Genomic DNA, 25,372 nt, shown 5'->3' with positions numbered 1-25,372 from the left:
ACACAAAATGAGCTAAGACACCCTCCTTCTCAAAGTCCCTTCAGATGCCTTCTTCCTTTGAACTTCCCAGTGAGATTTAAAAAATAACTCACTTCTAGCATTTCTCTTGCTTTATCTTGTGTTATAGTTATGTATGCATTTTCTCATTCTTTAATCAGTGAATTAACTTATTTATCCTTTTATTCACAAGGTAATCAGTATATGAGTGTCTCCTAAATGCTCAAGTCCCAACCAGATTATGGACATTTTGAAGAGGAAAACTGACTCTTACCCACTTTACATTAAACACATGACTTGCTGTAGTCGACACAATAAAAATTTGCTAAATTAAGATTGTTCATGTTATAAATAGCAAAGTCAGTTCTTGGCTATCAAAATGAGAAATTTGTTAAATTTTATAATGACAAATAGGGATCTGAAATATGAAGATATCATTAAACACTGATTCAACCATCTTTCTCCACTCATTCATTAATAAGCATTTACTGAGCACTTTCTGTTGGGAAGGCATTGATCTGAGTACCAGTGGTATAAGAACCATGCTCTTAGGGAATACATAGTCTAGTATGGAAGACTAACAAGATATTTTCTTGCTCTTGATGTTGTTGTCCCTGGTGCTAATTATTAGCCCAAAAGATATGACTACTATGAATCTTGTCATCAGTAGTGTGCTCTGTTTCCCCCGAACTGTGTTAGTGGTCAACTATTCTATCAAAGATCTAGGCAATGATACGAGAAAGTAGAACAAACATCATTGAATATGCACCTACTACCTTGAAATAATTGAGTCTTGAATTAAAAAGCACTAGCCCCAAAAGGATAGATTCAAACTAAACATGCTAAATTTGTTGACCCTGCTCTTATGGCTTTGAGATTTAAATCATATGCCAATGATACTCTCATTTCTTTTATCTATGTTTACTATGTATAAGTTGGAAGAATTGGAGGTGATCGGTGTGAAGAAAATGTTTTCACAAGTTTAAGCCCTGGTTATTTCCTGTGATGATGAAGTATCCATTCTGAGACCTGATGAAGGAAGAAAAATATAAGGTGGGGGTTGTTAATGAGTCAGCCCCAATTCCCCAAATTCAATGCTGATATGCAATGTAGGAAATACATTTTTGTCTCCAAATATTTATTTAATCTATCTGACAAGGAAGCTAAAATCTGACTATCCTTTATGAAATGTGATCATGATGCTTCATTAGTGATGCTAAAGAACTCCTAGTTCTCTAGATGCCACATGCCACGGATGTTCCAAACGTAATCTCTTCTTCGGCATGCTAAACAGGAAGTACTGGAAAACAGAGAGTCATTAATACTCTCATCCACATCAGGTTATTGGAAATAAGTTAGGGTGAAAAGAGCAAGTGCTGTTTTGAGTGACTTCATCCAATTAATCCATGTCATCATTGAAGACAAATACATGTTGAGACAAGACACAAAACAAATGCTCTGAACGAGCCTCTCTCCATCAAAATGGGAACTACTATTGTTATGACTGCCAGTGTGAGAAGTCCATCCAGCAGGAGCAGCAAGGGAGGAAGAATGAGACAGGGGAGAATATGAGAGGGGAAAGTGGCATGAAATAAGACCAACACCAAAAAAAAAAAAAAAAAAGGACCAAACCCAGACCTGTTTATGAAGTGAGAAATGGTTTTAGGGCAGCTGCTGCAAATTCTTTCACTAGCTTATATTTCCATTTGCTTCCTTTTTAAGGAATTTGTTTTATGAGGATGGAGTTTGTCAGGTCGTTAGCTTCTGATGGCATCTGGTACCAATTGTAGACTTCTCTCCCTTGCACCCCAACCCCAAAAGCCCTTTTGGGTTTCTCTTCCACTACAAACACTGCTTCTCTGAGTGAGGTTGTTGTGTTCTCCATTATCCCATCCTCCCAGTACATTCTCCTCTCTACCTAATGCTACATCAGTACTAAAAGTAATTCATCTTAAAACTCAAAAGCTTTCCTCTTATGGTCTTTGGACAAACCTTACTGAAAGTGGCAGAAGTGAAGCCTTACAATGCCCCAGAGAAGTGGGAAGTTAGGTATTTATCTTGGTTTGACATACAAGGAAACTAAAGCTGTTTGGAGACTGGCTGGAGGCCACACAGCGAGTCAGAGGAAAATCCTCAGGCTGGATCTCAGAGCCCTCACTCTCAGGGCCAGCCTAGACCACCGGGCCATCTCCCACGGGATGAGGTTGCTTTCCTGTTGCTTTCTTCCCAATTCAGGAGCTAGCAGCAGAGGCCAGAGTGAGCCAAGGAGCTCCTCAGCAGGGTAGGCAAGAGAAAAACATAGCATATCTAATAGTCCCATAGTTTTGAGTAGTTCTCTTTTAAATAACAGTAAATCAAGTGATGATATTTGTCCAGCTGCCACTGTCTGCACGATGCCCTGCCCAGTGTGCATCCTCTTTTGGCAACACCCTCTCTCTTTCCATCTATGTTTCCAGCTCTTTCCCCACCCCATTACCATGTGTTCTCAGGTAAGAATATGATGTACCAGTCAGATGTGATTCGCAGGTACTTCCATCTTAACAAGAGTCAGTGTTTTAAGCCAAATGATTTTTTCACAAGGGAGGTTTAAGTCAGTAGGTCTTTACAAATCACACCACGTGGATGACCACCTACACATAACCCTAGCTTTGCTCTTTGCCTCTCCACTCTGATAAGCCTCTACTCTCTTTCTGCTGGTCTTCACTTCCAATGCCATTGTGTTATAAAGTTTTAAAACATGCTTTTGGTTGAGGAATTTCTGTTCAAAATGTATGTTAACCTTTGGCTATCGTCCTCTTGTACAGAACCTGCCTGTGGGCACCCAGGCACAATCCTAGCAATGCCCTGCAATAACGATGTGTGTTTTTCCCTTGCTAGTTGTGTACATGAATGATGCCTGTACTTGGGAAGGCTCTGTGGACATAATCCCTTAAGAGTGGCCTCTTATTCCATGAGGCAGGCTTTACCATAGCTGTGCATTAGACTCACTTAGGAAGCTTTTAAAAACATTTACTCCTGCTCTATCCCCTGAAAATGTTGATTCTGTAGGACTGCAGGGGGATTCCAGAATTTGATGTTTATAAGTTTCAAAGTGTTGATACTCACTAGGAGTAAAGCTCAACCCCATAAAGATCTAGATACATGTAACCTGAAAGATATGTCAATAAATTCTATAGGCCAAGACTGACTCCAGAAGGAGACATTGGCCTCACTGTTTCATCATTATGTTTTATTATATTAAACTCAAATTATCACAAAGAAGTCATGAGGTAGATCAAAAGCGTAAAACATATCCCCTGTTCTGAAGAAACTTTGAATACAGCTGAAGAGAAAAAAATAATTAAATCGTGTATTACTGCTTATAAATTCATGGCTATTTCTGAGAAAGTTTTATTATTGAATTTGATGTGACTTTAATGAATGAATACAATTTGGAAAGGCAAGAGATGTCTGGAAAGGTTTCTCCAGTTCTTTACAGACAGAACAAAGGAAAAGCAGAAATCTCAAAACATGGATAAAAACATCATTTCCCCTAAAACTGTGAGCTGAAAAGAATTCAGTTTGTGCAGATCTCTTAAATCCTAACTAACAACTTTAGATAATTCTATACTGAAAGGAGTCAACCTTTATATCTGAAGACCGACTTAGGGGCAGGTTCAGACTTAGGGGCAGGTTCCCAAAGTCTTCCTACATCTTTCAATAGTTAGCGAGGAACAGGGTAAGGTAGACACCAGAAAACAGACATCATTCTTTGCAGAGAGAGTGGCCAGCCCCACCAACAAACTTTCCAAGAACTGTCCCCCAGAGAATGCCAAACCAGGCAGCTCTTTTAGTCATCCATTTTTTGAGACCATCGCAGGGACATTGGCACAGCTTCCAACCCAAGTCCATATTTGCGGAGCTCAGTAATTCCTAACAAATAGGCAAAGTCCTGTTATTCTGCCTACAGCTGCCCTAAAGCTTTGGTTCAAGGTTCCCCTGAGGGTCTGAGCCAACCTGAAAGAACTTCAGAAGGTTACATTACTTCAGAGTCAGTCAGAATCAGTACTAAAATCATTTTTTCTCCTATGTAAGAATGTGTGAAAGATTAAAGACCCCATTTCCTGACTGTGATGGAGGTGGGGGAGGGTGGGCATTTAACAATCATTTTAGGCCGGGCGCGGTGGCTCAAGCCTGTAATCCCAGCACTTTGGGAGGCCGAGACGGGTGGATCACGAGGTCAGGAGATTGAGACCATCCTGGCTAACATGGTGAAACCCCGTCTCTACTAAAAAACTAGCCGGGCGAGGTGGCGGGCGCCTGTAGTCCCAGCTACTCCGGAGGCTGAGGCAGGAGAATGGCATAAACCCGGGAGGGGGAGCTTGCAGTGAGCTGAGATCCGGCCACTGCACTCCAGCCCGGGCGACAGAGCAAGACTCTGTCTCAAAAAAAAAACAAAAAAAAAAAAACAAAAAAATAATTTTAGAGGAACCAGAGCTCATTAAAATGGAAACAGATCTTAAAGATAATTCAACTCAAATTTCTTGTATTAAATGAGAAAACTTAGTCCAAAAGAAATGATGGGATATTTCAGAACTTCCTACAACACTAAGATTGTAATGTAACAACAAAGAAGCACTTAATTGAGCTTTAGCTCAGACTCAAAATCAGGGTGACATCATCTCATAAACTTTTCTAAAGTCAATATCCACCCTCCCCCAGGCATTCATAAAAGTCTGATCACAACTTTTATCTAGCATCTAGCTTTGCTTAAGAGAAACTGGCATCTGTACCACACTTTTCAAGAAACAATACAGTGTGATGAAGAAAGTAGTAGACCAAGGCCACATGACTTGGGTTCTGGTCTTGGCTTGCCCCTGCTGGCCTCTAGGACCTTGGGCAAATATCTTAACCATCCTGGCCTTCCATCTGCAAATTAGTAAAATGATGGGGTTGAACTGGCTTCTATCAAACAGCCCTTCCAGCTTTAACATGGTATTGAGTTTCACAGATGAGGTGATGGTGGTATTGGGGTGGGAGTGCAGAAAACCCATGAACAGGCAGGATGTGGTAGAGAACTCAAGAAAGAGTTTCTCATAACCTTTCTTGCCCAGTGTATTTTTTTAGTGTAATGTCCCAACTTTTCAGTTGTTTAGTTAAACAAAATATTGTAATTCATTTATCCAAGAAGTACCACCCCTGACTAAATAGCAATCCCAGAGGTCTTTCTAGAAACAGCTCTTTGAAGGTTAAGTAGTAAAAGAGGATCAGATTTTCCTCTATTATTTTAATTCATTGTATTGATTCTTATGGAAATAAGAGGGTATGGGCTAAGAAGGAATGCATGCTCTGAATTTGGCAGCAGATAGGAGTCGGATGTATAGAATGCACAGCGGACTGGATGAGACAGAGTCCTCATTTAATTTTCCCACCACCAACTGAAAACCAAATGTAACGACAATAACAGCATTCATCCTTAGATAGCTTTGCTATTTATCCAAACCAACAGAGAAAAAAAGTCTTGATTCTGACTCCCCATTCTGCTTCCTCCTTATCTGACTTCATCTCTGCTTTGTAGGACAGGAACCAGGTTAAATGTTAAATATATTTCCTTCTTGGGAGGACCAATGCTGGTACTTTGAGGTGTTGAGAACCCTACTAACTGGGAAAATAAAATTAATTCAAGTTCTTCTCCTCTGAAGATTCTCATCTGAGGGAAACAGAGGAATCTCAGCAGTAATTCTGATTCTTCCTTCGCATGATAGAAAAATGTTGAATTATTATGCCAAACCGACTTCTCCTTCCATTCCTGTATCCTGGGAAAGTGGAAGTTTCTCTGCCCCTTTATTTAAGTCTCAGCACAGAGTTTGGCTCCTCAAAATAGATCTGTCAGGATATGTCCATCTCTTCCTAGAATGTGACCTATCTGCAAGTTCAGAACTAGACTTGGAGGTCCCAGTGCTGGGCAAATTGCTTCACTCATTTTTGATTCCGGATATGGGCTTTACCATGTTTGTCTGTAGATGGATTAAAGACTTAAATGTAAGACCTAAAACCATAAAAACCCTAGAAGAAAACCTAGGCAATACCACTCAGGACATAGGCATGGGCAAAGATTTCATGAATAAAACACCAAAAGCAATGGCAACAAAAGCCAAAATAGACAAATGGGATCTAATTAAACTAAAGAGCTTCTGCACAGCAAAAGAAACTATCATCAAAGTGAACAGGCAACCTACAGCATGGGAGAAAATTTTTGCACTCTACCCATCTGACAAAGGGCTAATATCCAGAATCTACAAATAACTTAAACAAATTTATAAGAAAAAAACAAACAACCCCATCAAAAAGTGGGCAAAGGATATGAACAGACACTTCTCAAAAGAAGACATTTATGCAGCCAACAGACATATGAAAAAACGCTCATCATCACTGGTCATCAGAGAAATGCAAATCAAAACCACAATGAGATACCATCTCATGCCAGTTAGAATGGTGATCATTAAAAAGTCAGGAAACAACAGATGCTGGAGAGGATGTCGAGCAATAGGAATGCTTTTACACTGTTGGTGGGAGTGTGAATTAGTTCAACCATTGTGGAAGACAGTGTGGTGATTCCTCAAGGATCTAGAACTAGAAATACCATTTGACCCAGCAATCCCATTACTGAGTATATACCCAAAGGATTACAAATCATGCTACTATAAAGACACATGCACATGTATGTTTATTGTGGCACTACTCACAATAGCAAAGACTTGGAACCAACCCAAATGTCCATCAATAATAGACTGTATAAAGAAAACGTGGCACATACACACTAGGAATACTATGCAGCCATAAAAAAGGATGAGTTCATGTCTTTTGCAGGGACATGGATGAAGCTGGAAACCATAATTCTCAGTAAAATATCACAAGGACAGAAAACCAAACACCGCATGTTCTCACTTGTAAGTGGGAGTTGAACAATGAGAACACACGGACACAGGGAAGGGAACATTACACACCGGGGCCTGTTGGGGGTGGGAGGCTGGGGGAGGGATAGCGTTAGGAGAAATACCTAATGTAAGTGATGAGTTGATGGGTGCAGCAAACCAACATGGCACATGTATATCTATGCAACAAACCTGCACGTTGTGCACATCTACCCTAGAACTTAAAGTATAATAATAATAATAATAAGAGTATCATCTACAGGCCCCCTGTCTTTCTGAAGAGAAACAGATTTACATCACACAGCCAAAAGTGCTCTCTTTTAAAAGCCCTGTCTCTCACCAAGTTTCAGAACTCATGATTTTAACATAGATTATAAAATCTCTGGAATACCAAAGAAAGAATGAAAACAATTCAAACTGCAGACTACTATGCAGTTAATGTGCTTCCTAGCACTTGCCCAGGGAAGCAGAATCATTTATTTAAAACGACAAAAAGATATGTATATATTAGCTGACCCTTGAATAATATGAGTCTGAACTTTGCCAGTCCACCTACACACATATTTCCTTCCACCTCTCCCACCCTTGAGACAGCAGAGCCAACCCCTCCTATTCTTTCTCCTCCTCAACCTATTCAACATGAAGACAATGAAGATGAAGATCTTTATGATGATATACTTCTACTTAATAAATTGTAAATATGGCCAGGCGCAGCGGCTTACGCCTGTAATCCCAAAACTTTGGGAGGCCGAGGTGGGTGGATCACTTGAGGTCAGGAGTTCGAGACCAGCCTGACCAACATGGTGAAACCCCATGTACTAAACTACAAAATTAGCTGGGTGTGCTGGTGCATGCCTGTCATCCTAGCTACTTGGGAGACTGAGGCAGGAGAATTGCTTGAACCTGGGAGGTGGGCATTGCAGTGAGCCGAGATTGTGCTGCGCCACTGCACTCCAACCTGGGCAACAAGAGTGAAACTCTTTCTCAAAAAAAAAAAAAAAAGAAGAAGAATTTGTAAATAATTTTTTTCCTCATGATTTTCCTAATAAGATTTTTTCTCTAGCTTACAATATTATAAAAATAGAGTATGTAATATATTTGATATATCAAATATGTGTTAATGGACTTTACGTTATTGGTAATGCTTCCAGTCAACAGTAGGCTTTCAGTAGTTAAACTGTGGGGAGGTCAAAAATTATGGGCAAATTTTTGACTGTATGAAGGTCAGTGGCCCTAATCCATGTGTTGTTCAAACGTCAACTCTACATGCTTTTCTCCTCCCAACACACATGATTTGCAAAGGCAGTAGCCATCTCCCTGTGGGGCACTTCCTAAACATCAATGATCACTGGCACCCTCCAAGGGACTGCACTGCTGACTCTCTCTCTATTATTTATTCCTGGACACAAATTAAGCTATTCACTAGGGAATGACACTTCCCCAACTACATTCATAGGCTGAGCTTGGGAAATTGTGAAACATGAAGAGTTAGGTGAGAACAACACAGCCCCGTGATGAAGTTTAATGGGCATAAGCTTCAGACTGTGTCACTCCTAGAACAGTACCTACAGGGCAGGAAGACAGGGTAGCCTGGCTTCTCTGTGGGCTGTACATAAGCTATGGCTAAATGGAAGTCTGAAGGATTTGCGATCCAGCTCCTTGAATGGCTCTCAAATTCACATGCAGAAGTAAGAACATAAAACACCTGCGCTGGTGTTTTCTGTTCTTACTTCTGCATGTGAATGCGGGGCCTCTTTGGGACTCTACCTCTCCCTACTTCTTCTTGGTTTATTTTCCTTGGAAATTTCTAGACTCCCCAACAGAAGCTTCATGTTGCTTCTGTCATCTTCTAATCCTAGAGTTTATCAGTCCTTGGTTGATATCAGATTTGGAGTATTATTATCTTCTGTTCTTTTGCTCTTCCTAACCCGCTGGAGCCTTGCAACATTGATGGCTCATTTGCTTATGGAGAAATCAAGGGCTGAGGAAGGGAATAGACTGCTAAAATCATGCGGTGAGACTAAATTATGTAGACAAAAGTGAGAAGCCGGGGTCTGGGCACTGGGTTTGCTGCCACTTCAATCTCCAGACTTCCTCTGCTGGCAGAGCTATGGTTGCACACAAAATCGGACACGGCCTGAGAGTCATTTCAACCAGAGCTTATGGTCAAATCTGTCTACAGCATCTGTCTCCTTGGCAGGCTGGCAAAATGACAGAACCTTGGAAATACTGGTTTCCTTTTATTTTCTGTGCTTTCTCCACCAGCTGCCATGAATACAGACTATACCGACAAGGCCAGTCCTGAGCAAAATTGGGAAGTAGGTGACATTTTTAATTAATCCCTCTTTTCTTTTCTTTTCTTTTTTTTTTTTTTTTGAGACAGAGTCTCGCTCTGTGGCCCAGGCTGGAGTACAGTGGCGCGATCTCGGCTCACTGCAAGCTCCGCCTCCCGGGTTCATGCCATTCTCCTGCCTCAGCCTCCCGAGTACCTGGGACTGCAGGCGCCCACCACCTCACCTGGCTAGTTTTTTTTTTTTTTTTTTTTTTTTTGTATTTTTTAGTAGAGATGGGGTTTCACCGTGTTAGCCAGGATGGTCTCGATCTCCTGACCTCGTGATCCGCCCATCTGGGCCTCCCAAAGTGCTGGGATTACAGGCTTGAGCCACCGTGCCCGGCCAATCCCTCTTTTCAATACCACTTTTTTCTACTTCTCTTGTTCTCTAAAACTTCTAAATGGCTACACTAGGTTACATTTCAGCAGGGCCATGGGGCTTATTTTTTGAATTATGAAAATCCATAAGAGAATACTTCTGTTATAAATAGTTGATAAAGACTTAAAACACTTTTAGTTCTAGTATATAGTTATTTACTATTTTAAAGAGACCTCTGGACATTGTAGAGACTTAAAGAAAATAATTCTTAATGATGGAATTTCAGGCACTATGATAAGTCACTAGGGAGGAGTTGTTTTAAAATCAGTCTATTCCTTTGGGGGTGGACCTCAACCCTAAGTCTTCCTAAGCTGGTTTCACCTGTTCCTAGCATTTGATCCAATGCTTTCACTAGTTAGTTCTTAGAACGTGTCCCACTAAGAACAATCTCAGACAAAGTAATGTTTCAATAAAGGCTATTCTGGAATTGTCTTAGTCATACTTCATTAAGCCCACCCAAAAGACCATGTCCATGGCCCCTTCATTTTTCCTCTATAACTTCATGAGTCGGAAAAAAAAAAAAAACAAAAAAAACCAAAACCAAAACAAAACAAAACAAAAAAACAGTTGAAAAGGCTCAAATAGCTCACTGTGCCTCCCAAAGCCAACTTGTCATTCAGCCGGCCATCCATCATCTGCCAGGGGAATCAGAATCCTCTCCAGTGGGTTTTCCTTCTTCCTTCTTATTTTATGGACAAATCATTCTGGGAAGAGGAAGTTGGGCAAGAAAGCAAGGGAGCAATTGAGCAGCTATAATTCTTTCCTTGCTTAAAAGAAACTGTGTAGAAAATAAGAGACTCAATGTTAATTTGTTAAACTGCTTTGAGGAGGCAGATAATCAAATAAGTAGAAAGGCAATACATATTTCATTTCTATAGTGCCTTTCCCAGCAGCAAGAGAGAACATTTCCCATCACTCAGGAACATTAAAAGGAAACCCTATGATAAAAATAAAAGATGAGGAGTCAAAAAATAAATGCTTTAAAATGCAGTTCCTAAGCCAAAAAAAAAAAAAAAAAAAAAAGGAGGAGCCTTCACATCTTGAGGCTATCAAAAGTGGTTCTACATAGGACTGAGCAGAGGAAGAAGAAGGCTGGAAAGGTTTGGAACCCAATCCAGGTGGAAGAGGAGGGAAAAGAGTTGGCATTTCAAATCTGAGCTCCAAATAGTTGAAGCACAATGGGAATCTGTAAAGCAGCAGCTGAGGGTTCCAGGGAAAAATAAAGCATGAAGCAGAATGACAGATAATAGAGATGAAATAATGCTATTCCCAAGACCAGACTCAGAGACTGATCACAGCAGGGATGGAATGGCCAAGTACTGAGCTGTGCCCTGGCTTCCTCTCCCTGGACTGGGGCTCAGACGTCCTATAAGCTAGCTCCAGCTCAATTTGTAACCTATAGTATAACCAAGAAGAAACATTTTCACACCTGAGTCTCTACATCTCCTAAATGAGATAGACACTTCCTCCCAGAAATGCTCTGGGGACTATTAAAGACATAGAAGTGAAGTTCTACAGAAAAGTTTTGATTCTTTCTACCACATCCCTCCACTTCCTAACTATAATTCCATGTCTACAGTGAATTCTCCATGAACAATAGAGGTTAACACATAAATCACCTGCACTGGACTTAATGAATAAGTCTATGTCTTCTCTGCCAGCAGATTCACCTTCTCAAGAATAGCTTTCTAAGGCTAGAGACATTTTTTGTGTCACTAGCACATAGTGCCATTGGCGGGGATCTGAGGAGTCCAGGCAGCCGGAGTAAGTCAACCTGAAGATAGGATTAACATGGCATGTTACCCAAATTCATAAACTGCAAAGGGAAAATTTGGGTCATTTGGATGACTAATTGTTGATTTTTCTACCAGGATTATTTATTTTCGCAGGCCCTGCTTCAGGGAACAGTAACCTGAAGAACAGAGGCTAACAGAGACAATGAAGGTGACTAAATTAGTATTCATGTCATGAATTTGTAGGTCTCTGTCTGTGAGTCTGGGGCATTGCAAGCCATACCAAATACACATTATTCACTGATTACTCATTTTTGAAAATTACTTGATACTCTTCTTTACATAAGCATGGTTAGCAAAGTAAGGCAGGCATGTTAATTATACGTATATGTTCAGGTTTATGATAAATATACAAGAGCCAGAGGCTGGACTCCAAATGATGTCCATAACAACAGCCTATTGGTAAATGTTTTTAATGCAAAAGGTAAATTTCAGTTTAAGGATTTTTGCTTTGCATATAGGACCATACAATAACACAATTCATTATTTTTCCTTGACTCAGATTTTATATGTTTTAAAATAATCCACTTCCACTCAATAAATTATAAATATATTTTCTCTTCCTCAATTTTCTCAATAAGATTTTCCTTTCTCTAGCTTACTATCTTTTGTAAGAATGTAGAATATAATGCATTTAGTATATCAAATATGTACTAATTGTTTGTTGTTATTGTTGTCGTTTTGCTTAGTTTTGATTTTTGAGACGGAGTCCTGCTCTGTTACCCAGGCTGGAGTGCAGTGGTGCAATCTCAGCTCACTGCAACCTCCGTGTCCTGGGTTCAAGCAATTCTCCTGCCTCAGTCTCCCAAGTAGCTGGGATTACCAGTGCCCACTACCACGCCAGGCTAATTTAGTATTTTTAGTAGAGATAGGGTTTCACCATGTTGGCCAGGCTGGTCTCAAACTCCTGATCTCAGGTGATCTGTTCGCCTTGGCTTCCCAAGTACTGGGATTACAGGTGTGAGCCACCACGCCTGGCCAATTATTTATGTTATCAGTAAGACTTCTAGGCAACAGTAGACTGTTAATAGTTAGGTTTTTGGGAGGTCAAAAATTATATGCATTTTTTTTTTACTGTACAGGGTTGGTACTCTTAATTTACATGTTGTTCAAGAGTACAGGCTTACTTTTATGTAAGTAAATAGAAAAATAAATATTTATGATGAAAAGAAAAAAGAAAAGAAGGAGAAGAGGAAAAAGATCTGAGGATGTCATTGCTCTTTACAACAATATTTATGTTTTTCTTAAAAAACAATATATCTTCATATAAAACTAAACATCCTCTTAACCATATGATCCAACAATCACATTCCTTGGTATTTATACAAAGACATTTTAAAATTTATGTCTATACAAAAGCCAGCACATGGATATTTATAGCAGCTTTACTCATAAGTGCCAAAACCTGGAAGAAACCAAGATGTCCTTCAATAGGTAAATGAATAAATAAACTGTTGTACATTCACACAATGGAATATTATTCAATGATAAAAAGAAATGAGCTATAAAGCTATGAGGAGACATGAAGCAAACTTAAATGCATGTAACAATGTGAAAGAAGCTAATCTGAAAACTGTGTAATTCCATGCACTGTGTAATTCCAACTATATGACATTCTGGAAAAGGCAAAATGATGGAGATGGTAAAAATATTAATGGTTGTGAGAAGTTTGGGACAGCGGGGATGTAGGGTATGTTGGTGAATAGGCAGAACACAGAGGATTTTTAGGGCAGTGACAATGCTATGCGTGATACTATAATGATGGATACTTATTATTACACGTTTGCCCAAATACATAGAATTCACAACAAACACTAAGAGCGAATTCTAATGCAAACTATAGATTTGATGTGATTATGACATGTCAATGTAGGTTCATCAGTTTTAACAAATGTCTCACTCTGGTAGGGGATGTTGATAGCAGGAGTGGCTAGGCATGGGTAAGGTCAGTGGGTATATGGGAAATCTCTGTACCTTCCTTTCAATTTTTCTGTGAACCTATAACTGCTCTAAAAGAATAAAGACCTTAAAATTAAAACAACAATGCTCTTTTGAATGGTACAACCACTTAAAAATGTAAATCATTTTAAAAATTAGTTTTATAATTCAATGCATATCGCATTAACCTTTTTCAAGACTGTCTTGCATAAACTGAAACATATTCACAAACACAAACACACACACACATATTCATACAGATACATGACCACATTGGTGTATGTGTATGACCACCAATGTGGTCAAATATGCAAATATGCGTATGATCCAGACTGGATCAAAACTGCTAACTCTCAATTATCCATCATTATAAAAATAATCAGAATAAAGGTAATCAAAACAGTAACCATAACTTTTTAATTTTTGTATTTTTATATACAGTCGTGTGTCACTTAACATTGGGATATGTTCTGAGAAATGTGTCGTTAGGTGATTTGATTGTGCAAATATCATAGAGTGTACTTACACAAACCTATATGATACAGCCTAGTACACACATAGGCTACATGGCGTAGCCTATTGCTCCTAGGCTACATGGCGTAGCCTATTGCTCCTAGGCTACAAACCTGTACACATGTTACTGTACCAAATACTGTAGGCAATTGTAACACAATGATAAGTGTTTGTGTATTTAAACAAATCTAAACATAGAAAAGGTACAGCAAAAATACTGTATTGTAATCTTATGAAATCATCATTATATATACAGTCTTTCACTGAGAAAAATGTTGTAATGTGGTACATGACTATAATCTTATTTTCTAGGAAACACATTAACATTACTGATTAAATTTCATTTTGATGATACTATAAACATACCAGGTGAGCCATGAACAAGATGGCTCTGAAGCAGACTAAAGAATAAGGGGAAAAAATCTGGACAGGTATCATTCATAAAACAGATGTGTTTTTTCCTGGATGAAAGAGAGTTGCGAGGACATTCTCTGGTAGAGAACTGCTTGGATAATCCACCTATCAAGAGCTGGGGAATTTCTATGAAAAGACCTTACTCTTGGAATCACTACTTTTCCTTCATGCTTTTTTCCTACAAGCAAGTTATTTGTGTATCCCTTGTGTCCTAAGCTGTCTAGTAAGTTGAAACTACATGGCTATAGCATGTGGCTCTGTCAGGATATGAGACACATGTAGTCAGATAACTGCCAGGGTACTGCATACATTCGCCTATCTCAGGCTAAACTATTGTGATGGAAATAATCCCTGCCTTCTGAAATCCCTACCCTTGCGTAATCTCCTCAACTAGAGTGTGGGTGGGACCAGTGACATGATGCTAATCAATTGAATACAAAGTTGATAAGCTGTCACACTTGTGATTATGCTACAAAAGATTGTAGTTTACTTGCTGAGAGACTCTTTGTCTTGTTGGCTTTGAAGAAACAAGCTACCATAGGTGAGCTTCCCAATGGAGCAGACTATGTGGCAGGGAAGTAAGGGTGGCTTCTGTGTGACATTCAACAAAAAAAACTGAAGCCCTCAGTGTGACAGTCTTTTGGAACCAAATACCAACAGCCATGTGAACTTGGAAGTGGACTTACCCCAGTCAAGTCTTCAAATGAGAACACATTTCTGACACCTCATTATAGCCTTACAGATGACCTAGCTAAGCCTTGCCTAGAATCCTGACCCTCAGAAACTGTAATATTATAAATAAGCATTGTTATAAGCTGCTATATTTATAGTAATATTATTACACAACATTAGAAAACTAATACACACATAAGCCAGGCTTTCAAAATTATGTTTCTTTTCCTGGATTAGATGTACTTTAATCTCAGAGAGAGTGGAATATGTTTCTTCAGATTTTTTTTTCTTTTCTAAGAAACAAGATTTTTATCTTTTAATTTTTTTTGGTCTGGGCTAGGACCCCATAGGAGCTGGGTCAAAACTTCTCTTTTTCTATTGACCTCAAATCCTCTGGGTTGTGCCCAGAAAATTGCCCTAATCTGAATTAAATATTTCCTACACTTTCCCAAAAGTCCAAAGTATCTTTACAATTTTCCCCTTGGTAACCTACTCCATCAGGTACCTCCAGCTTGCCTGTATTCCTTGGAGCCTGAATTTACAAGTCATCATTTCCTCTAAACAAATATGCCCGTTTACATAAGTAGATGTAAAATACAGCTGTTATTTGATTATTCTAGGGCTAGTTAAACTCTTGTTACCTGAATCAAAATATAGTTTGAGAGAGGGTGGGAGGATTTCTTGAAGAGTAGTAGACATGAGAGTAGATTTCTGAAATAGTTTGCCATTTATATAATAGCTTTCCTTCTTAGAAACAAGTTACTTGGATTCTAGTCTTACTTTTGCTAATCCCAAATAAAGTAAATTTGTGCACTTGAGTCTCAGTTTCCTAAATTGAAAAATTATTCCTGTTCAATTGAGTCACTTAAATGGTTTCTGAACAACAAATAGTTTATCTCTTTCTATACACAAACACACATGAATACACACATGCAAACAAACACACACAAATATACACATATAATGAGAGTGAGAACAAGAGAGAGAAGAAATATCCTAGTTTCTACATGGATATTTATTTTAAAAGATTAATATCCTATTCAATTTTATACTGGAACACTTGGCTTTGATAAGTTATAGTTTAAGGCAAACCTTAGAACCCACTAGGATTTTATATTTATGAGTATCTGTTACTTGTTTTCCATCTCAATCAGAATTTGTATTTATACTGAATAAACTAATAAGGTATTTATACTTTATGTTGGTCTAGGACTTAAGTTCAAAACATTAAAAAAAGAATTTCTAATTAGCTCAAATCTATTCAGAAATTATATTGAAACATAGTATTCACTTGTAGTCCCAGCTACTTGGGAGGCTGAGGCAGGAGAATGGTGTGAACCCGGGAGGTGGAGCTTGCAGTGAACTGAGATGTGCCATTGCACTCTAGCCTGGGTGACAGAGTGATGCTCTGTCTCTAAAAAAAAGAAAAAAGAAAAAGAAAAATAGTATTGAAGCCAGGAAAGAACTCCCGTGTAGAACACAAAAGACACAGAGAAAAGGGGTTTCTTCTTGGTTATTTGACAAGACTTTCTCTGCTGGTTTTCAACTTACTGCCTCTCAGTTCCAAATCCACCCTTCATTGTTCTGGTTTATGATACTAGAGCTAGACCATGAAAACATTTCTCTTTACCAGCTAGCATGTCACTTTTTTCTTCAGTAGATGGCACTGGAGAGACATTGCAGGATGAAGAGGCTTGCCTCCATTCCTATGTGCTTTCCTCTCCTTGCTTCTCCAGCCATGTGTGGGACAACCAGTGGTGCTCACCACCTAGTGAGTTTCAGGGATACTCCACATGTCTCAGCAAGTCTTACCAGCATCTTAGCTGGCTTCTCAACAAGTCTCAGTGGCACCCCGTGGATGTCTCCCATCAAGTTTCATTAGTGCCCAGTGGGGAGACTCCCCGAAAGTTCCAGCAGCACCACAGTGACAGCTTTCCAGCAAGTCTCAATTGTGTTCCAGAGCCAGCTTCTTCATGAGCTTTTACCTGCACCCCAGTGAGCATTTACTGACTACCAGCCCCATTCCATTCTGTAGAACCTCCACAACTTCTCTGCCACACAATGTGCCACAGCCCCACCTCTTCCAATGAGATCTGAACCTCAGCTTTGGGTTGGTGGCCTCTTCCATATTTGTTCCTTTCTTAGATACTCTTCTATCACTCATAAAAATAATGGTTGCTACTTTTATCAATCATTCTTTTATTTGTTAGAGTTCTCCCTACCCTTTAGTAGTTAATTCCATTACTGGTTAAGAATTACTTTTATGAAACTTCTCTATTTTAATTACTGTGTCCTAATTGGATCCCAACTGAGATGGAATGGTACTGGGGTTAATACTAGAAGATAGATTCGCAAGGATGGGATTTGGGGACAAGTTTGATTGTGCGTTTGGTCTTGAGTACAATGCTGAGTCCCTTGCCATTGGAATATGGGATGCTAGTAATCCACAGCATTCAGCAGCATCACAATTTCTCAAGCTGCCACATTTGGTTGACTGTGATGAAGAGCCAACTGAAAAAATGTCTGCTGTATTTGACTGTAGGTGTGCTGCACACCACTGGCCAAGCATGTCACAGCAACAAAAGAGAAGAAATCACACCCGAAACAGCAGAGAAAACCTGTCCTAGGACCGGCATTGTCTCTCTAGCACCCTCTACTGATGATGCGTAACATGATGCCAGTTGGCAAAGGATAAATAGTGATAAAAATCCAGCTCTAATATTACAGTATAGGAGATAAGGCTGGATTTGGAACCAAGAGGAAACAAACAAATTTATTGATAACTAGCACACCTGATTGGCAAAAAATAAAGATGGGGAATACTGTGAAAATTGCCCCAGGTGGTACTCCAACCTGGTGCTAGAAGGTGCTACAAATCTCACATGTGTTATTTTCAGTTAATCTCACAATAATACTATAAGGTAATTTCTCTTTGCTTCCCATTTAAATACCAACAATATAGAAAAATATGAAAATTATTTTCAATACCAAAAACCAAGATTGGCAACCAAAATCTGTAAGGATTTTCTCTTGATTGAAAAATATATTGGAGTTAAATTGAGAAACAGCATTGGAAACCAAACCATGTACTTTTTGTTTCCTGAAAAGGAGAGAATAAGTAATGAAGCCATACTAAAAGAAAAAAACATGTTATTCTTTCTTCATTTCCCAGCCCCTGTAAAGACCAGAAAACTGGGCCCTGTTTTGCATGGGTCAGAGATCTGTTCTCCAGCCATTATTCCTATCAGTACTGCCTTTTCTTTACTCATTTCAAGACTTCAGGTTAGGAAGTATAAAAGTCTTAGTGAGCTGGGGTGGGGTGTGGAACCAGTGGCAAAAGCCGTTATATATTGGGAGATAAACATCCTAAAGGTAAAATGCTACTGAGTCCTAAAGAATCCTAGAAGCTTGAGGACCATGGGATACACTTTTGGAATAAAATCTTGGAGTAGTCGGACATGGCAAAATCTGCATGTCTTTGTGAAAAGTGCAGTGAAGCTATGTGCCTGGGGCTCACTGGCAGCAAAGACAGAGAAAGGTTAAAAATAAAAGAAAGGCAAATATTTATCAAACAAATACAAACAAAAGGAAGGCAAGGATAGAAATTTTAATTCCAGAAAGAGTAGAATACAAAGACACAAGCATTTAAAGGGGTAAAAGGATTGGCAAGATGTATGATCCTAATAAAGATAAAAGGCTCACAAAAAATTATATATTTAACTATCTAACATCAAATTACATAAATCAAAAACTGTTTGGAATACAAGGGAAAAATGAAAGAAGCACAATTGCATAAAAGGTTGACACCACATTCTCAACCAGGTAAACAGGGAAATCTATGCAGATTGAGGAAAAAGTGTAAATGCTGTAAGGAGATGAGTAGAGTAGTCAAAAGTTTCAATTATTGCTATCAATCCATGTCCTGGAAATGGTTCTATATCTTTTGAAGATTCAGCACTCAGAGATCTTATGGATATATTATTAGGTTAGTCGCAGAAATTACAATCATTTTTTTCCATTGTATCCATTGGATTGGAAGAACAAAATTCCATAGGAGAAACCACATGCCCATAGCAATTCTTGCCTACTGGTAAACTCTTCTATCTTGACCTTGTAAATTTCCAAAGTAGAAAGAGTCCTGTTTGTCTGTAAACGAATTCACTCACTTAGGTATGTTAACATGTTGGTGTCTGGATTATATTTTAGATACACTGCAAATCCCATTACATTAATAAAATAGATGGTTTCCACTTCCCAAAGCCATTAACAAAATCCTGGGATGGTTGGAGGTTTGCCTGCTCCTGATATTGTGGCAAGTTGTGCAGAACCTATCCCTAAAGTGGCTAGAGCTGGAAACAATTGGAGGGTAAGAATGAATTGAGCTCTTCTTGAGCACTGGTGGCCAAAATCAGGAAAACTAAACTTGGTTTTCAAGACTAAGGGGTTCATGATCAGTAGAATAAGCCCAAAGGGTCATAAACTGGGTAGTCATCATAACAGAATGGGAAACAAGACTGAGACAGAACAAAGTTAAGGGAGCCAGGGAATGAAGAAAGAATAACCTGTTTCCCTCTCCTCTTTTAGTACGGCTCTATTCTTTAAGTGGTTTTTTCTTTCCAGGAAATAAAAAGTGCGTGCTTTGATTTCCAATTATGTTTCTCAATTTAACCCCAATACATTTGCAATCAGGAGGAAATCCTCACAGATTCTGGCTGTCAGCCTTGCTTTTTCATATTGATAAGAGTTTTCGTATTCTTCTGTGTTGTTAGTTGTTAAGTGGGAAGCAAGGAGAAATTACTTTGTCCAAGACAAAGATCATGATGAACATCACTGGAGAGGCAGACTTAGGTTTCCTGGCTTTCATCTGAGATTCTGTGGGCCAATCAGGTTGATTTTAAAGTGTAGTGTTGCAGGAGGGATGGGCCACTGGTCAGTAATGTTTAAATACAAAATGGAAAACACATCTTCTACTGGCAGGCATCTGTCAGCTCTCCCCTGCCCATGTAAGTATCAGTGGAATTCAGGTCATAAGGGGTAAGAAGGAGGTAGCCAGGAATCCCTCTCACTGCCCAGAATTTGAGGGTTTTATATTGTGGTACATCTACATATACAACTGTGATTGATACAGGCTGCAAAAACACTTGGACTCTTTGAGAATACATAGGGATTTAGGTTTCAGATATCTTCAAAATTAAAGTATATGAGATTTACTAGGCTCCCTGTATATCAAAATTTACTACATTGCACTGATTTGCTGGCTGACAAGGAAAAGTCAATTTGCATGGCTCCTGTCAGTCACATGTGGTTTGGAAATGCTTATGCATTCCAGATACACAGTGTAAACTGGAGAATCATATCCTATTTCTCCTGGTTTGCATGCATGCATATAAAACTTGTTTTTCCCACAGTGCCACATGAGAAAAAGAACTAGCAGCGGTAATTATAATTAATCAACTTCTTTGTTGAAACTTCACAGCCATGATTGTAAGGGGAATTCTTGTTCCTCATGTCTAGAAAGGCTGTAACTTCTACTTTTTTGTTTTTCTTGTTCAGTTCTGTTCCATGGAGTATTTAGAGATAAAGTTGGTAACTGTCATCTAAAACAGTTTCTCATATCTACTATGTGCTAGGCCCTCTGTAGGTATTCAGATATACTGAGCAGAATTATCCACTACAGGAAGCTCAGAGTTTAATGAGAAAGAACAACAAGTAAATAAACAGTTACCACCCAATGTGACAGCTGCTTTTGCAGAGTTTACATCATGCAGTATGTCCTATGGGAACAGCGAGGAAGTTTGCCAAAACTTCACGGAAGGTGAATCTTGATGGTAGAGTATGAGTTAAGTGAAGAAGGATCAGAAGGCAGTCAAGAAAGTAGGAAAGGAACATTATGTGCAAAGCTCACCAAGAACACATGTTTCAGGGACCTGAAAGAAATGCTGTATGGCTTAAGGCCAGAGGTAGAGCCAGTAGAGAATATAATTTGAAAATATATGAGAGAGAGAGGCCATAATTCTAATAAATGTTATTTTAATAGTCTACATTCTTGTGTTAATATTTGGAGCATTTGTTCACTAAGAAAGAAGACTTTAAAGTTGCAGATGAACTAGTTAACCTTATGATATTCATTACCCCTTACTGTTTATCCCTTTCTAACACTTAGAACAATACCTGGCTTACAGTTAATGCTTAGTTAACATAAACTATTATTACTGGCCCCCAGAGATTCATGTCCCTACGCCAACCCCTCCCCTTGGGTATGGACTGAACTTACTGACTCACTTCTAAGGAATAGAATATGCCAGAAGTAATGGACTGTCACTTCCAATATTATGTTATGAAAAGACTGTGGCTTCCTTCTTGGGCAGTCTCTCATGTGTTCACCGTCTTTGGCTCTCTTTCTGTCTTGGATCACTAGCTGCCATGTCACAAGGACACTCAGATAGTTGTGGAGAGGCCTGCTTGGCAAGGAATTGAGCCACTTCTGTGTGAGCATGCTCACTGCCAACACCTATGAGTGAGCTTGGATGCGGATCTTCTGAGGCCTGATAGTAGACACAGGAGTGAGCTTGGAAGTGAATTATCCAGCTCTGCTTGAGGTTTGAGGTAACTACAGCCTTGGCCAACAGCCTGACTACAACCTCATAAGAGATCTGAAGCCAGAGATACCTGGCTGAGCTGCATCCAGATTCCTCAACCACAGAAACTGTGAGATAATGTTTATGTGTTCAGCCATTGACTTTTGGTATAATTTGCTACACAGCAATAGATAACTAACATGCTATACTAGTACTCTCTACTGCCCATCCCTGTGAGGTCTGAGTATCTGGGATACCTTGAATGAGCTTTGTGGCACCAGAATTTCTTTTTGGTGATGGAGTACTTCTCGGAACCCCAGCTTTTGTCACTAGGATCATAATCACCTAGTAACAAGTAAGTGATTTCACCTCCCTTGCTGAGGAATGAACCCTGTCACCTGTAGTCTCACTCAATTAATTAGACCATGTATAGAATGATTCTAGCCCAAATGCAGAACAGATTGTTGTGTTTGGGAAGCTCCTTCCCCTAACGCTGGGCACACCAACACTGTGAGTACAATCCCTCCAATAGCTGCTGCTGAGATGCCAGTGAACCTCATAGCCACATCTGTCTAGATGATGACAATCATAGACATCCACAGAAAGACATATGTAGCTAATGCATTTCCTATTTCCACATGTAATTCTAAAAGATTATATGACACGCCCTAGCAAGTAATTGTTAAACTTGCTATATACACTGTCCAGGTGGAAATAAGTGGAAAAATATACATTGCTTAGGGAACATTGAGTTTTTGGCAGAGAATTTTTGGCAGTTTATATAACAATGTTGATTTGAAGTTGGTGGTTTTATATGTAAAAAAGATGTTAAGACCTTGTAAAGACATTAAATATTTACATAAAAGTTGTGGTCAGTGAAGGAAAGAAGAACAAAATATAAAACCCAAGTGTGCCTTCCACAGATTATTCTTTCCTTGCTTCCTATGTCTTTTTAGTAGTTCCTAAATTCATTTTTCAGTTAGTGATTGAGCAAACACTCTATACATAACACTATGTAAATGTGAGCCATTCATTACAGCCACAAGAAAAAGAAACGAAAGAAAGGGAACTTTGTACCTCTGTCCCTGATGATTCTGCCCCTCGTCCTCTGAGATGCAGTTACTGGGAGCCGAAAGACCAATGTGGGAGAATGTCCTTAGAGCCACAGCTGAGATGCCGACCCGTGGGGATGAGAAATTCAGCAGCACTGAGGTGGTATGGTGGAAAAGGATATTCTGGTGATGGGTCACATTGATAATCAGTGGGTTATGCTGGCATGACAGTCCATAGGTTCCTGAAGATAAATGGAGATGAATCATATTTTCAGCCATTGTTAGTACCATGTTTCCATATCTTGTATTCATTTTATCCTCTTAATAGGTGGATGATGCCAAAACCTAGATGTAGGATGTAGGCGAGATCCCAGACAACATAAAAGACAGACATCAAGCCGACTTCTGGGTCTACTGTGTTGTCCTCCAGTGGCCCTAAAGGGATATTTGTCAGACTCACCAAGAGAGTGGTTGCTTCCACGGACATCGGTCAGGTAGAGAGTCACTGTCGGCTGCCGATGCTCTCCAGGAACTAGGCCATCAGTTGTCAAAAAAATAAAAATTGCTCTGGCCACTCCTGGTCTATTGAAACACACCTAAGCATAAGCACATTTACGTGTGAGTAATTATTTTCATTGAGCTATCAAGACATGTGCCATACCATTTTTATTCTTCTCAGAGAGCTCACCATTTATAAAGTAAGAGCTTCCTTTTTTTTTTTTTCACAAATGGTAAAAATACAGAGTAGACACAGAAAGGTATTCAAGGTTGTATCAAACATCAAGATCAAATGGAAAGATAATTTTCAGATGCTGAATATCCTATCTTTTTCTGAGACTGATACCTCAACTGTTTTTTTTTTTTCACTTGAACCTGTCTTTCTTTAAATTTCTCAAAATAATCATTCAAAGGAACCATTGCCAGAGACAATAAAATCACTGCATAGCCAGTGCCATAAGTACTTCCTTATTGCCAAAGTGAAAGCAGTAGAGAATCATCAAACTAGCATCTTGCTCTAAACTGTTCCAAGTTCTGAACTGCCATGTCTAGTTATCTTTCCTCATCTTCCTATCTCTCCCCTAAATTTGTATCAGAACCTCTCACATAGCTTGTGAACTCTGACATGATAGAGATGCTGTTGCAGAGTCTCTTGCTTCTGAAATTAGAATCTGCCCAACCGTTTATCCTCATGAATCTTCTGGGTGTACCAAGCATGTATACCCAGTCCCCGGCCAGGAAAATGAGCCAACAATGGGACACAGGAAAATTCATTTATTAATCAGGTATATCCCCAGATGGTTAGGGTGATTAACACTAAAACAGGCTTTCAGAGGGAGCTATGGAAGTGTTGTCCTTATAAATCCTTTGATAGAAAAAGAAAAACATCTTAGAGATGTTGGATGATGAAGAGCAGATTCTTGCTACTGCTGAGAGTCCAGTGTTCATCTTCCACACTGGACTTATTTGATGTGGTAATTCTACTTTCATTTTATTTCCCATAGCTGAATATTTCTCTTAATTTTCATTGAGAATAAATCCCAACTGTCCCTGGTGTTATATGGTTGTTGTATGATCAGAATCTGGAACTGAATCTTACAAAGTTCTACATGACTTTCTCTAGCATTTTTTCAGGTTCTAAGAGTGATGAAGCTCCAGGAAAATTGTTCCCAGTGTAAAAGCAGGGTACAACATCTAATGACAGGGCCTTCCTCTAAAAGTGGGGAGCAGGAGAGTAAAACATGTTTTTCATTTTAACAAAAATTCTTTCTTGTCCACAGACTGATTTTTCCTGAGCCTTGGCAGTGTGTTTACAGTGTTCATTTGCACTGCTGGCTTAATTAGGATTATTTTATGACTTTCAGTGGTCAAAGCAGCACAGCTCTCCCTTCTTTCTCTCCTTGAGGGAAAGACCAGCCACACACTCTCTTTTCACAGTGTCTTTTCCCCCCTTTTTATTTCTCCTCTTTGAAGTAACAAATATTTCTTCGTAACTTAAGAAATATCCAGACCCAAGGTTATGCTTGCCATATGAAGTCCTTTGTCCCTGTCTGGATGAGGGCTAGACATGAAACACACCCTAAGGTAACCAAGAGCCCAACTCAATGCCCTCAGCTCCAGCAGCAAATAACATCAAAGATCCCTGGGAATTCCCACAACCTCTTCCTTTTCATACACCACAAAAGAGACCTGAGTACTGGAAGAAAGTTCTGTGTCATTTTCTGAGCCAGGAACAGAATCCAAACAAGTACCTGGTGACTTCACCCCATTAGGTCTCAGGCATGAAGAGTAGGGTGGTTTCAACAAGGAGGAAGCCCAGCCTTCCCACCTTCTGTTGGATCCCAAAATAGGTCTCACCCTCCTGAAACTAGTTAATAAAGGTAGGTCTTATGGTGTGAGTTTCTACGTTTTGAAGGTCCTGCCTAAATCTCCAACCTATTTTTCATCTTCTAGCAATATGCCTCCTTGCTCCACGGGTCTCTGAATATAAAATCACTTTGCCTGTTCCTGGTGGCAGTGTCTCTGTGCCATGATTTGTGGGAAGAAGCTATGCCAGGAGTTCCAGGCCATGGCTTAAGTAGGAAAACCCCAGGTGAGGCTTACAAAGAAGACACAGGCAGAGAGCAGTCTTAGGCTACACAAAGCAAACAGAGACAAGTGTTTGATCAAGTTATGGAATGCTGAGTCTTGGGCGTTTCCTTTCACAGGGACACAGAAAGGTAGCCAAGTTTCATTCACTCGGACCCCACGTATGTTCACAACAGCAACTAGCACAAGAAAGTGTGAACTCTC

General features: G+C 39.4%; 1 protein-coding gene across 2 annotated transcripts in view; it reads right to left on the bottom strand.

Moving 5' to 3' along the window:
* PAPPA2 (pappalysin 2) overlaps positions 1 to 25,372 on the bottom strand; it is a 636,503-nt gene that overhangs the window by 89,024 nt on the left and 522,107 nt on the right. For both annotated transcript variants that reach the window (XM_033198867.1, XM_033198866.1), the window contains exons 13-14: positions 23,043 to 23,178; positions 22,608 to 22,824 (exon numbers count right to left, since the gene is read on the bottom strand). In XM_033198867.1, coding sequence (XP_033054758.1) covers positions 22,608 to 22,824; positions 23,043 to 23,178 — 353 coding nt within the window. The remainder of the gene's footprint in view (positions 1 to 22,607; positions 22,825 to 23,042; positions 23,179 to 25,372) is intronic.

Source organism: Trachypithecus francoisi, unplaced genomic scaffold, assembly GCF_009764315.1.
Source record: "Trachypithecus francoisi isolate TF-2019V2 unplaced genomic scaffold, Tfra_2.0 Lachesis_group5, whole genome shotgun sequence".
NCBI lineage: Eukaryota > Metazoa > Chordata > Mammalia > Primates > Cercopithecidae > Trachypithecus > Trachypithecus francoisi.
The sequence above is the reverse complement of the archived record's forward strand: the minus strand, read 5'-3'. Positions and strand labels throughout refer to the sequence as shown.